The sequence below is a fragment of the Hydra vulgaris genome, chromosome 02 (genome assembly GCF_038396675.1).
Source record: "Hydra vulgaris chromosome 02, alternate assembly HydraT2T_AEP".
Classification (NCBI taxonomy): Eukaryota; Metazoa; Cnidaria; class Hydrozoa; order Anthoathecata; family Hydridae; genus Hydra; species Hydra vulgaris.
Genome location: NC_088921.1, coordinates 20205897 through 20222257, shown reverse-complemented (window position 1 = coordinate 20222257; position 16361 = coordinate 20205897). Strand labels below are relative to the sequence as shown.

Below are 16361 nucleotides of genomic sequence, written 5' to 3'. Positions count from 1 at the left end.
AAGAAGAGATTTTTTTATATAGTAACTCAATGATTTAATTATTTCCTTCGTTTATCTTACTAAGAAGAGTTGTTCCAAAATTTTAAACTTTGCAAACTACATAAAGCATGAAATGGTTATGTTGATTTTTTTATTTATTAAATAATTCAACTAGAATTAGTTTTATTAAAATACTGTTGAAATAAAACATAAGTGCATAAATAAAAGAAGTTATAATATTAAATCAAAGAAATTATCATATAGTAAATGAATAATTTATTGTTAAGAAATTATAATATACTCTTTGATAAAGTGAAGAACGTTTGTTTCCTTATTTAAGGATAATTAATAGTAACTTGTTACTTTATATAAAAAGGTAGCAAATAGTTTAATAAAAAAATTATAAAAGAGCGAAGTTTGAAAATTATTAATTCTAAATGTAATTTATTTTGTTTTAGATATAAGTATTTTTCTGTTAAGAGTTCTTTTTTTTTGGCCAAGATGTCGCAACTAAATAATATATGCGTGGTCAAGTATAAAGTGCAATCACACTTACTTCTTGACCAAGCCTGGTAATACCATGGATAGAGGAATACATATAGTCTAATAGTGTCAAAGCAATAATCCTTGAATTTTAGGCCGCCTATTTCATATCCTGAAGATAGTGATACCGATGTAATGTAAAATGTGAATTTAAGGTTTTGACCAATATCCAAAATTTCATCTGTTTGTTTATATGCTGCAAAAGAATGACTCAAAGTATTGCCATTGTTGCTTGCTTCAGAACTACGACTTTTGGGAAAATCAACAAGTCCCATTTTGTTCATTAAATCTGAACTTTCTATTTAGTCACAGTCTGAATTTTGTTTTTGTCACAAATCATTTCCTATGTGTTCTTTAGATCTTGCTTGCTAATTTTTTGTTTCTTTTTTATAAGCAATAAGCAAAATCATCTCAAAAAATCAAACCCATGCACAGAGACTGGAAAGACCATATTTAAATTGGCTGTGAGTAAAATCTATATTAAGGATATCAAGACTATTTATATTTTTTAAAGAGACATCTTTTTTAATGTAGACTCCGTTTTATTACTGTTGCTAAATCCAGTCAAATCCAATGGGATTAGACAGGTAATGAATAACAAATCTTCACGTTTAAAATCTCTATTCATGCCAGGGTCTGATAAAAATTTGTTTATAAATGCTTTGGCGAGTAGCACCATCTAAATATTCCTCCACTATTATACTTGCATGATAATATTTCAACTTTTTCTTATCTTTGAACACTCATGAAAATAATGAAAGAAAAGATTACTGCATGTGGCAGCAATCTTTTTTTTCATTATTTTTTTGTTTTTTTTTTCTTCTTTTTCTGTAAAAAGGCATATGCTATAAAGATAAGCAAAACTAATAAGCAAATGCAGATCTATATATACTATAGTAGATATATATATATAAAGGTGGGTCAATTTTAAAATATAAATACCCCTAAAATTCATAAAGTTACATTTTTATATGTAAGTAGCAAAAATAAAAAACATAAGTGTTTAGATTGAATGTTTTTTTTGCAGAACTTATATGGAGTCAGTGGATAAGTATGTATTATATTATATTATTTGGTGTATTTTTTTTCTTCGTTTTTTAAAGCAATTATATATTATATTTTATACACTATTAAAAATGTAAATTATATATTAAACACTTCTTAATTTCATAGTTTCAACTGTGTTTACTTCAATCAACTAAAAATTTAAAACAAACCTAATTAAAAAGTAGCTCATAAATTCTCTTTGTTTCTATAGAAATCATAAATTCATTGAAATCATAAATTCATTGAAATCATAAATTCATTGAAATCATAAATTCATTGAAATCATAAATTCATTGAAATCATAAATTCTTTGAAATCATAAATTCTTTGAAATCATAAATTAATTAAAATCATAAAGTCTCATTGAAATCATAAATTCATTGAAATCATAAATTCTTCACTGAAATCATAAATTATATTAAAACCATAAATTTCATTGAAATCATAAATTCTTCACTGAAATCATAAATTTCATTGAAATCATAAATTCTTTTTGTTTCGTTTTTACATTATTACATATTAGAATTTACTTTTTATCTGGTCGTTTTTAAATAACTGGTTTTACAAGCTTAGTTGTTTTTGTTTTAAAAATGTTACTTTTTTTAAATGTTATTATATAGATAATTTAGATTAAACTAAGCAACATGATTAACTAAGTAACATGATTAACTAAGTAACATGATTAACTAAGCAACATGATTAACTAAGCAATATGATTAACTAAGCAACATGATTAAACTAAGCAACATGATTAAACTAAGCAACATGATTAAACTAAGCAACATGATTAAACTAAGCAACATGGTTTACTGATTGTGTAAAGGTTATCAACAAGTTGTTATTATAGGCAAAATTCAAATTGCTGAGTATTTTCTGAAAGTATTGTAAATTTATTGCAATTAATCAATAGGCAATAAAATCAGAACAATTGTTAAGCATGTCTTATGAGTCCTAAAATCTATATGGTTGACAGTCAATCCTTGATTGCCTTTAATAAACGATAAATCTATTGAAACAGGACCTAAAGGGCTATTTCAGATGTCTTTGGTAGATACATCTGCTTCAAAATACAATAACAAGGTAAAACCGAGTATGTGTTGCTTTTTTGTAAGCTATATGGAAATAATAGTTTAAACTTACAACTTATTTTATATATATTTAATATAAATTTATTTTTCTTAAATACATTTTTTTTTTATTCAAGGAACACGACATGTGGCAAGCAAACAGAAGAACTCAAGCAGATTACAGCATTGACAAGTTTCTAAATGTTATAGAGCTGGTTTAAGGTGACTGTTCTTTAAGTCTCAATGAAGCTCTTTGAAATGCTTAACTTCATGATACAGAGCTAAGTTAATAGTAAAAGTAATTTCAAAAAATGCAGATTTCACAGGAAATGCACAATTATTTTGCATTGGTATAGACAAAAAGTATAAATAAAAATGTAGACAAAGATGTAGTTAAGTATGTCTCTAGACAAAAATTTCATAACAAAACGTGTTGCTGCAGTACATTACCTTACTTTTAATTTACACATAACAATACTAATTGTTGGTACTACTGGGGCTTGCTCTTGAGACATTCTCTTAGATAATACAGAACCAAACACTACCTGTGTATGGTTTGGTGGTTAACCTAAAAGTGCTGTTACAAAATTCACACATTAGGTTGTAATCTTCATCAACTCCACTAAAATGCCTTTTTTAAAAATTGTATGGAAAAACAGTCCACAAAACAAATAGTCCACAAAATTTTAGTAAGAAAATGGGATACGATGTTTTGAAGAATTTTATTTTAAACCTCAAATAAAGTTTGAAACAAATTAAAATTTAATTACTGAAGGCAGCAATGAAGGCAATAATGAATTATTTAAAATGAATTACTAAAAAAACTTAGTCATGATTAAAGACTTCAATATGCAAAGCTATGAGATAAAGTAGATGATAAATAAGCTACTTTTAAAAAAGATTCGTTAAACTTCTCTATACAATTTCTTTTTCTATACATTAGAGATGTATCTCCAAACACCCTAAATTCTGTTCTTCAATATTAATCAATTAAGTCTAATTGAGTTTAAAAATTTACAAAAAATTTACAAGAAAATTTACAAAAAAAACATTCAAGGTAATACCTTGTCATTAAAAACCATAATTTTATGAACGGAATGAGGTATCATCCTGAAATTTGGTACATAGACAATCTTCCACATGGAAAATACAAATATTAAATTTTTTTAAACCACCATGAGTACATGTAAATTCAATAATAAAGTCATATATTTTGGGGTATTTTGACAGTCAAAACAGTGATGTAACCTTATTAATTATTAATAAAGTGACATCATTATTTGATATTTTTTTTTAGTCATTATTACAACTTACAATATAGATATCAAAATCACTTTTAATGAAAAATATATTATTGCAATTTTCTCAACACAGCTTGTTAAAAAGCTTATATAAATGCTGAGTCGACATAAAATTTATTAAGTTTATGATAAAATTAGCTAAATCTTAATTTTATGTTGTAAAAAGTTATTTTTTAAGTCTTTAAGGCAATAATAAATTTATATTTTATTTCTAATTTTTGTGTGCCTTGGGTAGGCTCAAAATGAGACAATTAAGCATTTTAGCATTTCCTAAGCATAAGGATCTCTAGCCTAGATGACAATTGCATTTCTAGGTATTTTTCCAAATTTAAATTTATTAAACTTATGATGGTTTGAATGAGTGTCAACAGCAGCTGCAAGGTACGGTTTTTCTCCAATAAACTTGTAGTTTCAAGCAAGAAAATTAAACTTATTAAAGAAATTTTTCTGGGTTATAAGGGAGTTACATACATTTTTCAAATACTTCCATATTTCAACAGAAGGAGGACAGTAGACAGATTGTCCTCAATTTTTCCGCACATTTTACATTTGTTTATTTTTGTCCATTAATGACTCATATAGTTTTTGCTAAAAAAAATATTATTAGGGAAGTATGAAAATTTCAATCAAATACAAAGTTAATAACATTTTACTTGTGGTGCTTTATTTTTTAAATAAATGGTACATATGATTTTCTTACAAAATAATATAAAATAGCTGTGCGGACATATAAAATACGAGACTTGGTAAGTCTATTAAACACCAACCACATCTATACCTATTTACTATTAAAGCTATTTTTTTTGTAAGGAACAAACATTTTTTTAAGTCTTTTTTTAAGTACTTAAAGGTTATCAGATGAACATTTGGCCAAATTATCATAAAAACTAGTTGTTATCTAAAGGTTGCCGCATAAAACATATAAAGCTACTAGATTTTATTTTAAAAATATTAATGTAATAAAAGTTCAATCATGCTATTTTTAGGCTTTAAATTTTAAGAATACTTATTAATAAAGAAAAAACAAATAATATAAAAAATACTATAAAGAAATGAATAGTTTTGATTTCAAATAAGATGGATTTTGCTTTTTGTGTTGTTTAACAACTTGTAAAATAAATTGATGTTACTCTTTATTTTCTGCACACTGGTCGAAATCACCAATTAACTAGATTCCTCTTTGGGCGCACTCAACTGTTACTTCTAATTGTTTAACAAAATTTTCTGCTGTTCGATAATCTTGGAAAAACGCCCATTCTTGTGGATTTATCTGGAGCCATTCTTGACCAATTACACTGATAAACAAATGAAAAAAATGTGTGTTTTTTAGGACAAATTAAATATTCTGATTTCAAATATGCAAACCATTTTTCACCATTACGTCAAGTTGTAAAGATATTTGGGTTTGAAAAAATGAAGAGTAACATCAACTTATTTTACAAGTTGTTAAACAACACAAAAAGTATAATCCATCTTATTTGAAATCAAAACTATTTAATACTTTATAGTATTTTTTATATTATTAGTTTTTTCTTTATTAATAAGTAAATAATTTACAACTTGACGAGATGGTAAAAAATGATTTGCATATTTGAAGTCAGCATATTTAATTTGTCTTAAAAAAGGCATATTTAATTTGTCTTAAAAAATCTAGTTAACAAGATTTCCACACAAAAATTTTATTTGTTTATCAGTGTTATTGGTTCTAATAAATCAAAAAGAAGCCAAGACTGTGAAAATTGTTTTTAAGACCCAATTGAAAAATAAAAAAAATTGAAGACTTTAATGTTGAAAATTCTGGTTACACATTCAAAAAAGTCTTGGGGTAGAAAAAAATTTCTTTGCTATCATTGTTCTGGTAAAGTCTGACAATTTTTCATTAAATAAAGATAAAATAACAAGCTTTTTAGTTAAATACCAAAGGTGCCAGTTCATCAATAAAATCACAGCATATATCTGAATCCTCTTCTCGATACCAGTTCATTGAAACAAAAAATTTGAAGTCATAGGCTGGAGCAAATACGGAATTCCTCAAGAAGAGAAATTGCATAGAATAAAAAAGAATAAAAAACTTAGCCATGCAGTGGATTTTAATTTGCTCATTGGTTAAAATAAATTTAGTGAATAAGATTTTCATTTTTAAAATATGTATAAAATTTGCCATAAATCTCACATAGTGAATTGCAACTGGTTTGTGAATTTTGAATATTCTGTCCACTGATACCCCAAGGTAAATGACTTAATTCAATTAACTCAAAATTAAGTCTTCTTGCAGAAATATTTTCTTGTAGAGGCATTGGTAAGCCCATTTAGGAACAAAATTTGCTTGATTAAATATTTCTGATTTGATGTCAGTAGACCATTCAAAAAAAGTAAAGTTTGAGTAATCAGTATTAATTCTTGAATAATTTGCTTAGAAAGGTTTAAAAATAAGTCTATCTGGAATCTTGCTATCTCCTTGTAATGCGGTAAATGCATGTTTAATGTGTAGCTCGCTATGATGGTGCCAACATGCTAGCCAATGAAGAGGTCTCTTTAAATCAATTTCAAATAAAATTGCTGCTCCTTTTTTATTACCTGTATTGCTGGCTGTTGATTCAAAGCCTATACCAACAATTTTTTACCAAAATTTCCCAATCTTGCGCAAGTTTCATAGCTGCATCACACTGAACTTTACCAGTTGAATCTTTAATTAATGGTACATCAATAAGTTTTGGCTGGCAAAGTAAAGTTATGTTAATTTCTTTGAAAACAACAATAACAAATATGCGTAGTATATAAATAAATAAGTACATGTTATGAGATCCGCTTATAAAAACTACTACATGTTCTTCTTTATGAGCTATGTCAAAATAAAAAAACTTAGAACCCAAGTGTCTTTTTTGGTTTATTTATCGACCAGTCAGCTATAATTGATAAAACCGTTTTTTATAGTGCATATTGTCTTTGAAAATACACACTTGATACTGACATAGGCATATTATTAAGTTTGCCTCCCCTTTTGCAGATGATAGTGGATTGAAATGTTGGCCAAATGATAAACAACATTGATTCTCAACAGCTGCTGTAACTTCTAAAAACTCTTTGCTGATATTTTGAGTAAACTTGTTGAAGGCATCTTTAAAGACATTCGGTTTTTGATCTTTGGTTGACCTTCTCCAAAAATCTGTGCTCAGTTTAGCTTCCTGATGTTTTAAACATTTTAAAACACCTAGATCAATAATATCTTTCATGTGGTATGTGGTTCTGCTGCTCTTTTAATCTTCATAAAATGTCCAATCTACTTTCTATTTTAGTATTTGTGATACCAACAGCTGTTTATATGCTGTTGAAATGTTGCAAAGTTGTTCAAATTTATTATTAAATCTGACAATTTTTTTTTTTTTACCTTTTTCCCCAACAACTTTGTAACCCAGAATTATCTGATTGTTAGTACTCTCACAAACTTCTTAAAACCAAAAACAAGTTTAAAAATATCTCTTGCAGAACTGCTTTTTGAGTAAAAACATATTGCTTTTGAGTAAAAACGTAAATGAGAGTCTAGCAAACACAAGGTTTTTTGTTGGTAGGCGATTGAAGCTTGATAAGTGATCAGATTTAGAGTGACTAATTAATCAACCTAAGTTATTTTTTCTGAGGTTCATTATAATAAAAAATTTACCGCCATTATACCTAAGGACTCCGGGTTAAAAAAATAATTGTTTCTCTTACCTAGAAAAGTCTTTTTTTTTTCCTATTAGTAGCCCATAAATTTTTTTTTATATTTTTAGAGCTCCTGGATACCAAAAAGTAGGAAAAAGTAATCTTTTTGTGACTTTAAAATCTGGAGTCCTTTTTGGGACTCCACATCCCTACACTCGGCTATGCAAGTAACATAGCCATTTCTGAAAAATTGTTAGAAATGAAACACTATAATGACAAATCCAAACAAACAAAATGTATAAATAATTTTTTATAAATTAAATGTGAATCGTATTTCTAAAAAAAATTATTTTGTAAAATATTTCAAAATCAGATTTTTGAATAAATTTAAAAGTTTAAATTATAGAAAATTGTTCCATTGGATTATAATATTATGTTGACTGCCACAAGCAAGATTTAACAAGAAGACAAGGTCTTTTAGACCTACCAACATTTTCAAGTGATAAAAAACATAAGTTATTATGAAGAGCTGATTTATTTGATTGTGGAAAATTGTTTACAACAAATTGCTATTATCATACTTTAAAGCTGCATCTGAAAGAAAATTTTTAAAAATTGTGTTATCTATTCAAAAAATATAAAAATTAAAAAAAAAGAAAGTGAAAAAAAAAATTATATTATTTGATGATTAGAATAATTAAAATAGCAATTAAAGAAATACGATAAATGCTTTTAAAAAAAAATTTAAATCCTTTTATGAATTTAAAATTTAATGAATTTAAATCCTTTTATGAATTTAAACAAATAATTATACTGATATGTTCTTTACAATGATGCTGAGTTAAAACTAGTTTTTAAAAATGATTGTTTCCTTTTTTTATAGGTGATGTAAAGATATCGCTATCAATGGCAATAACAAATGATCAATTCTAGTTCTCGAACATGAAGAATGTGCATCTCTAAATGAAAGTTTTGAATCTATAGGAGTGTTAAAACATACATTCTACAAATCAGTAATGAAGGTACTGTTTACTTTGGGAAGAACCTAGCCAGGAACAATATGCTTTCACTATTTTATACCAATTAATAAATGTATAATTTTAACAAACATATGTTCAGACATTTAATTTTGTGCAGATACCAAATGGTTGTGCAGCAGGTTATTTATAATCAATGTAGTTTGTAAGTATGACAACTATTGGTGGATCGGAATAATAACCAAATAAGATGAAGGATATGAAGATTATTAAATTAAATTTATACATCCACATGGTTCCAGTCAAAGATTTTCTTGGCCTGCACGAAAAGATGTGTTAGGTCTCCTCAAATTATGTTTTATGTACCACAGATCGGTCATCTACAACATATGGTCATGTATACAAAATTTTAGAAATTGAGTTGGAAAAACTTATTGAACAAAAGAATCAAAATTGTATAAACAAAATAAGAAAAAAAAAAAAATTTATAAAAAAAATTTCTGTGTTGTTTTTATATTTGTATGTTATTTTTTTATTAGAAAAAAAACCTTTTTACAATATAAAAGATGTAATTTTGTCATAAGTTAACAATAAATTTTATATAATCTTTACTTAAAAGGCTATATTAGGAGAAGTCGAAAAATGTAATAATATATTTTTTATTAATAGTAATGTGTGATACCTATATTGTAAGCTGTAATAATGACTCATAAAAAATTATCAAGGTGACATTACCATTTTGACAGATAAAATATACTAAAACATTTGCCTTAATTATTCAATTTACGTGTACTTGAGGAGGCTTAGGAAATCTTTAGATTTGTTATTTGTATCTGGCTTGTCTATATACCACATTTCAGGATGATACCTTAAAAAAGTAAAAAGAAACCTAAATATCTCAAGAACTGTAAGAAATTGGAGGTTCCGAACTTCAGTTTTTTCTAATTTTTATAAACCTTTTAAACATATAAAAAATTAACAAAAATCAAAACATGGGGTGACATGACCCTGCTAATTTGACATGAAATTACCCAATTTCAAATTCTTTAATAATATAATTAAAACAAGTTTCTTGAAAACAATCTTTTAAAATATTATGTTTATTTTATAAAGTATAAGTAAACATACTTCACAAAGCATTTTGCATAATAAAAAAAGCTTTTTTTAATAATTTTTAAATAAATGTTATATAATATATATGTTATAAAACACTTTTACAAAATGTTATAAAAAAAACATAATATAAAACAATTTCATTTTTGATTTTTAGTTTTAAATATTATATGCGTGGTCAGGAACACCTTTCCTTTAAAATAATTTTTTTTGTAAGGTTTAGTTGGACATGTTCACCCAACCTAAGTATTTATCTGACAAATTGTCAGCCAAAAAAAAGTTTGTTATTTGAAGCCAACACTCTTCTTCATTTCCAATAACGTCTAAGGTACCACAAGGTTCTATCCTTGGTCCTGTAATGATTCTCAACTTTATTAATGATCTTTCTGACAATCTTACACCTAAAGTAATGCTATTTGCTGTTGACACAACTATATACTCTTGTCTAGACAAAAAGTCATCACTTTTAGATTGTTTTGCAACAGACAGCCAATTGCAACCTTATCTCCTTTGTAACCTTAGACTTGCAATGCTTGTGAATTTTACTCCAGCAAAACTCGTTTATTTAATTCAAATATTATCATAATTCTGTTGATGTTCCTATATTGATGAAACTCTTACTTTTTCTGCATTATTTTTCTGCTCTCATGGAAACCATATTACAATCCATTGCAAAGTTAGCATCTGATAAGTTTGCTCTCTTTATTGGGGTCCTCATTATTTAATTCTCAATTTCATTCTCTACCTATACAAGTCTTTTAATTGTCCCTGTATAGAATATCGTTGTCATATTTGAGCTGGTTTTACTTATGATGCCCTTTCTCTTTTTGAAAAAGTTATAGTATATAACTTACACATAACTTATATGTCTAAGTTATGGAATAACTTAGACATATAAGTTACTTGGTTAATTCTGATAATGCTTTTAAGACTTTTCTTAACTGAATCATTCTAACGAAAATAACAAATGTCCAACCAAAAACTTAACTTTATATGTTTATAATTTAACTTTATGCATTATTCAGCGAATATATGTCTATAGTTTCCTATACCTTGTAATTTAAATTTAAAAAATCAATAGAAAACATAACTCTTAAATAATTTTTAAAATTTTAAAAAGTAACTTTTTTTTAAAACCCTAAAAATAAAACCATACAACTTCAAATAAAAATAAAACCATAAAACTTCAAATAAACAAATAAATTGTTTGTAAGTCATGTAAAAGTATTATTATTATATAGTTAAAAAGTTTGAAATTATATTTTAATTTTGTGAAACTCTTTAAATTTTTTTATGCATAACAAATAATACATTTAAAATATTTAATATTAGCTTGTAAGAAAACTAATAATACTAGTAAATATTTTAACAACATTATTTTTCTATTAAACATTTATTATTACTCAAAAATTTGATAACAAATACTTAAATATATAAATATATGATTTATTAAATATTATATCTTATCAAAATCAAAATACTTTTTATTTTATTTTTTTATTTACTTACTTTTTTGAAAGAGAAACAAATTGAGCATGTAATACTGTATACGAATATATGAAAGTAACTTAAACAACTACTATATAAATAATATGCATACTATAAAAATTTGCAAATAATTAAACAAACTTAAGTAAAGTTTAAAACTAGTAAAAATTAATAACTTGTACTAATTCTCAATTTTAATTAAGTTGGAATATTATTAAACTATTGTGATCCAAAAGTTATTATTTAAACACACAGACAAAAAAAACATATAAAAAAAGCTATATTTAAATCTAGATTTAAATATAGATTAAAAAATAAACAGTATCAGATTTAGATATTTAAATCTGATACTGTTCATTTTTATCTTGTTTACCATGTGGATACTTTTCTGAAGCTGGTATGGTACATACAGATGCAACATAATTTAAATGTCCCAAAAAGATGTTTCCCTCATAAAAACTGTTTGTTTCATCGTCTGGAATCCATAACCTACAACTCTTATCTCGAGACACACTCAAAATACCTCCAGGGGGATACAACGAAGGAATAACAGCTCGAACATCAGCTTTGTGCCCAACAAGATTGCTTTTCAGCTTATATGCCATAGTTAAAAAATTTTAAAAAACTAAAAACTTTAATAAAACATATTATTAAATATTAGTGAATTTTCAAAAAACAATAAAAAAATCATAATAATTAATTATATATACTATTATTGTTTATTTCTTTTTTTGTTAATTTTTATCATCGATACTTTAAATTATTATGTCTCTATATCTTATGCTAATTTTAAGTAAAAAAAACTCGTTACTAGAGTGTTCCAATATCATATTTTAATCAAAAAAATATAATATATGTAAAAAATCTATTTTAAATCTTAAAGGTAACAGATAAATTGCAGATGATTTACTTAATTTAACCTTAAATTAAGCTTTGTAATATAATCAATTGCTAAAGTAATGCAAACACTATAGAACTTCTATAGACTTTTGAGGAATTGATTATACTTTTTTTAATTCTGAAAAAAAAATTGACATTAATTGTATGTTTTTTTTTTTGTTTTTTTTTTTAATTTCGTATTTCACGGTATATCCATGCCGTAAAGCGTGGTCTTGAAGTCCGCAAAACTCGTCAACAGACTTAATTATTTAAGGCAAGTAGTTTTGTTTTTGTTTATTTGTTTGTTTTTTACATTCTAATTTACTCCCAACAAGGCTGTAAGCAAACACTATTAGGTCAGGATTTTACTAAGAAAAAAGAAAAAGAGTTAAAGAGCAAGTTAAATGGTTGAAAGAAGAATTGAAAAGTTGTAGTTTGTATGTATTAGGAAAACATGATGATAGGAGAGTATTCCAAAGAGTTAAAGTGCGGGGGGAAAAACTAAACAAATAAAAGTTTTTAGAGCCTACAGTAAAAGAATGAGACTTTGCTTAATGAAAACTTAAGCAAGAATGAGTTTTAGTTGATAGAACTAGAGGTGATAGCTCCTTTGAGCAGCGACCATGATAGTATTTGAAGAAAAAAAAAGAGAGATGCAACTTTACGACGATGGGAGAGAGGCTCAAGCTTAGATAGAGTGTGCCTATTTATGTTTACAATGCGTTATTGGACCTTTTCTAGCAGAGAAAGAGCATCATTAGAAGAACTGACAATAGTAGTCCATACAGGGGTGATTAAGAGATTTCTAAAGGTAGAAAATGGAATCAGAAGTAACAGAATGGTGAGCACGATAAAAAGAAGCAACCTTAACAAATACTAATTTACCAATGGATTGTATATATTGTATTCATGACAGATTAGTAGCCAACGGTAATCCAAGAGGACGTAAAGTAGAGGACTCAGTGAGAGGGTTGTCTTTCACTAATATAAAAATGTTGACAGTATTGTGATAGCTGTTTGCAGTAAACAACTGAGCTTTGTTGGAGTTAAAATTCACAAGCCACTGTAAGCCCCAATTTGCAACAGAAGTGAGATCATTTTGGCTGAGAACGTGAGATTCAAGATCGGCTGTCTATTCTAAGTGATCAAAAAGAAAAAACTTTTTCTCAAAACAGATGTAAAAAGTTGATTCATCAGCAAAAAGAGCCACTATAGATGTAAGGTTGTCAGAAATATCATTAATGAAGATAAAAAACAAAACAGGACCAAGGATAGAACCTTGAGATATCCAAGAAATTACTTAAAGTGAAGAAAAGTGTTAGCCTTTAAGGATGACTTTAACAAAGCGGTTATAAAGAAGCAATTTAATCATCTCAAAAGCTTTTTCAGAAACGCTGTATAAAGCAAGCTTATTGATAAGACCAGCATGCCAAACTTTACCGAAGTTCAATAGCCCTAGCCTCGCCATCTCCATCTAATGCACAATAGAATCTTTCATTTATTTTAAAAAACATTAAAATAGATATGAAACATATCTATTTTAATAAATAGATATGTTGGTATTTTATATTTCGTTGATGTTTTGTCGCTGGTCTTATATTATTTGTTTCGTTAATGGCCTGTAAAATTTTGAATTAGCAAACTGAAAATTTGCATAAACACCCAACTTACGCTGTTTTGTATTATTTGTAACTGATCAAACCGATTTTTTGTTAAAAAAATTCTAAACAACACTGTTACTTAATATAGCTCAATTCAAATAGTAATATTTGTAATATTTAGTTTAATTTTTTATATATTTATATGCAATCCGCTTAAATTGAGGGGGTTCAAACTTTATCATAACTTTGAACCGTATACTCTTCATATATAAATACATTTTTACGTATATACATGTTTAGGTGGACAAGTATATATGTACGTATATATGTAATTAAAACTTTACTTATATTTATTTATTTCATTTATACTTATTTAAACTTGCTTTCTATTTTATTAATAATTTTTCCAAATATTTTCGGCCATTATACATAACTACAACCCAATTAACAACACAAAATGTTTCATTATATAATTGTTCTTTGAATATTCACAAATTTTAATTCTTGCTATTTCTCTAAGGGGCATTCGCTACTTGATGCAGCTCCACTATATTGAATTACATTTTTTTTAAGTATTGAGTTTTTCGCTTGTTGCTTTTTTTTCGAATTATTTTTAATTTTTTATATATACCATCCTAATACAATAAAATCCTTATTAAAGAATTGCAAAAAACTATCAATTGCACATTGCCAGCTACACAGCACGTATACTTTTCAATAGATATAGGTCATGTTTTATTTATAAAATGAATAATTCTACTCCACCTCAGGTATTGTGTAGAATATCAGTCACGTGCTACATGCATAGCTAAGTTGGTCATGATCATGACTAGATATAATTTTAACTTACAAACCTTGTTTATTTTTACAAGTTATTAAAAATCTATGTTTTTGGTACACAGCTGTCTCTGTTTCTGCACATATGCCAATACATAATATATTAGATAATTACATGTTACTATATAAATATGTAAATATTGATATTATATTATTCTTATTATAAAAATATTTTAAATTGCGACTAGTAACTTTATGTATGCGCGTTTTAAATGTTTGCAAGCGTCTATCTTTTGTGTTCTGGTATATTAATCTGAATGACAAGTAATATTAATGTATACTGATTATTAATGAACACATGAAACTGCTATATATTCTACCTCATCTACTTTTACTATAAACTACATAAAATGAAAATAGCTCACAGATCTTACCAACCCTCATCATATAATGCGAAGTCATCACTCTTACTAACTCACCTATACATTCTATCTATTGACAATTGTATGCATGTTATACCAAACATCACCTTGCTTTGTCTAGTTCGGCATCATGCGGAGGCTGATAGCTGGGGGTCCTCTTATATTCATACTGTGCTACTCGTTTATGCAGACGTTTTTATGTGACTACATAGTAAATTTATATGTAAAGTACATTCATCTTATTGATTACACATGAACCACAAGAACTATGTGTAAAACGAATAACTCTACGCCACCTCTTACACTTTTTATTCAACCTAGTTACGTTCACATTCAACCTAGTTACGTTCATATTCAACCTAGTTACGTTCACATTCACAGCTGTTCGTGATCATGTCTATTATTTACTTTCACTGTTACACTTTAAATACGTTTTATTATTTTCTCAATATTTACTGCATTCAATGCATTAAACTGTATTAGTCAGTAGTAACATCTGTCCTTTTGTACTTTTATCTCCCTCTGCTACACTCTTTTTAACTTATTATGCTACTCTGAGACATCCATTCTCAGTTCAGCTTTACCATAATGCATTGAATTCAACACAAAAGTATTTATTTCTGGGTAGGTTGTTGAAAATCGACTACCTTCCTAAGAGCTACATCTACTCAAGGTAAACTTTTTCACATAGTATAACTTACAGAGAAGCGTACCCACAACATTAAATAACACATTCTTTTGCATATACATCTCATATCCTGAATTAATACTTGTCGTTCTTTCTTATAAATTATGTAGATTTTTCTTATATTTCTTTTAATCCTAACATTATTATCTCCTTATTAATAAAAAATTAAAATAAACCACCAATCGCACAAAGCTAGTCATACTGCACATAGACTTTATAAAACAAATGGAGAAATGGACTAACTATTTTTAAAACGAGAACGTTTTAAAAATAGTTCGTCCATTTTCCTTTAATTTTACGGTGTTCTGTGGTAGAATCCTACGGTTCTACCTCAGAACACCGTAAAATAGCATTTTACCAGTAAGTTTACGCCTTCTTCCTTACCAGTAATGTTTATTTTTATAATTAATTAAAAATTATTTAATCTTGTTTATTAGAAATAGAGTGCCTTTGCCCACCATATTGTTATAGTTACAAATAGTGAGTATACTCTTTATACAACATCTACTTCCATAGCTGCATGTATAAACAATAACATTATTGGTTAAGAACAAACTTGCTAAACTTATTTCAATCAGTTAAGGTGTGTCTTTTCTTTTCACATACTAATATATAATATTAAAATTCTAAACGTATTAATAAGTAATAAGTGTTGAAGTAAAAATGTCATAAATAATTACTGAATTAGAGACTCCTTTCTAAAATATTTTTAATCATTACATTCTCAGTAACAATATTAGAGCCAGTGCCGTTCCAAAGAGGTCTTCCATGGGAGAGTGTTGTATGTATTTTTTTTTAACTGTATGTACTTTTTTTAACTTTATTTTTAATTCTTTT

The 16361-nt window shown here is 26.7% G+C and overlaps 1 protein-coding gene across 1 annotated transcript in view; it reads right to left on the bottom strand.

Annotated features, from left to right (window-relative positions):
• LOC100202945 (phospholipase A-2-activating protein) overlaps window positions 1-11802 on the bottom strand; it is a 90667-nt gene extending 78865 nt beyond the window's left edge. Inside the window, exon 1 of the mRNA XM_065790283.1 lies at window positions 11531-11802. Coding sequence (XP_065646355.1) covers window positions 11531-11762 — 232 coding nt within the window. The 5' untranslated portion in view covers window positions 11763-11802. The remainder of the gene's footprint in view (window positions 1-11530) is intronic.
• Window positions 11803-16361: the final 4559 nt, after the last annotated feature.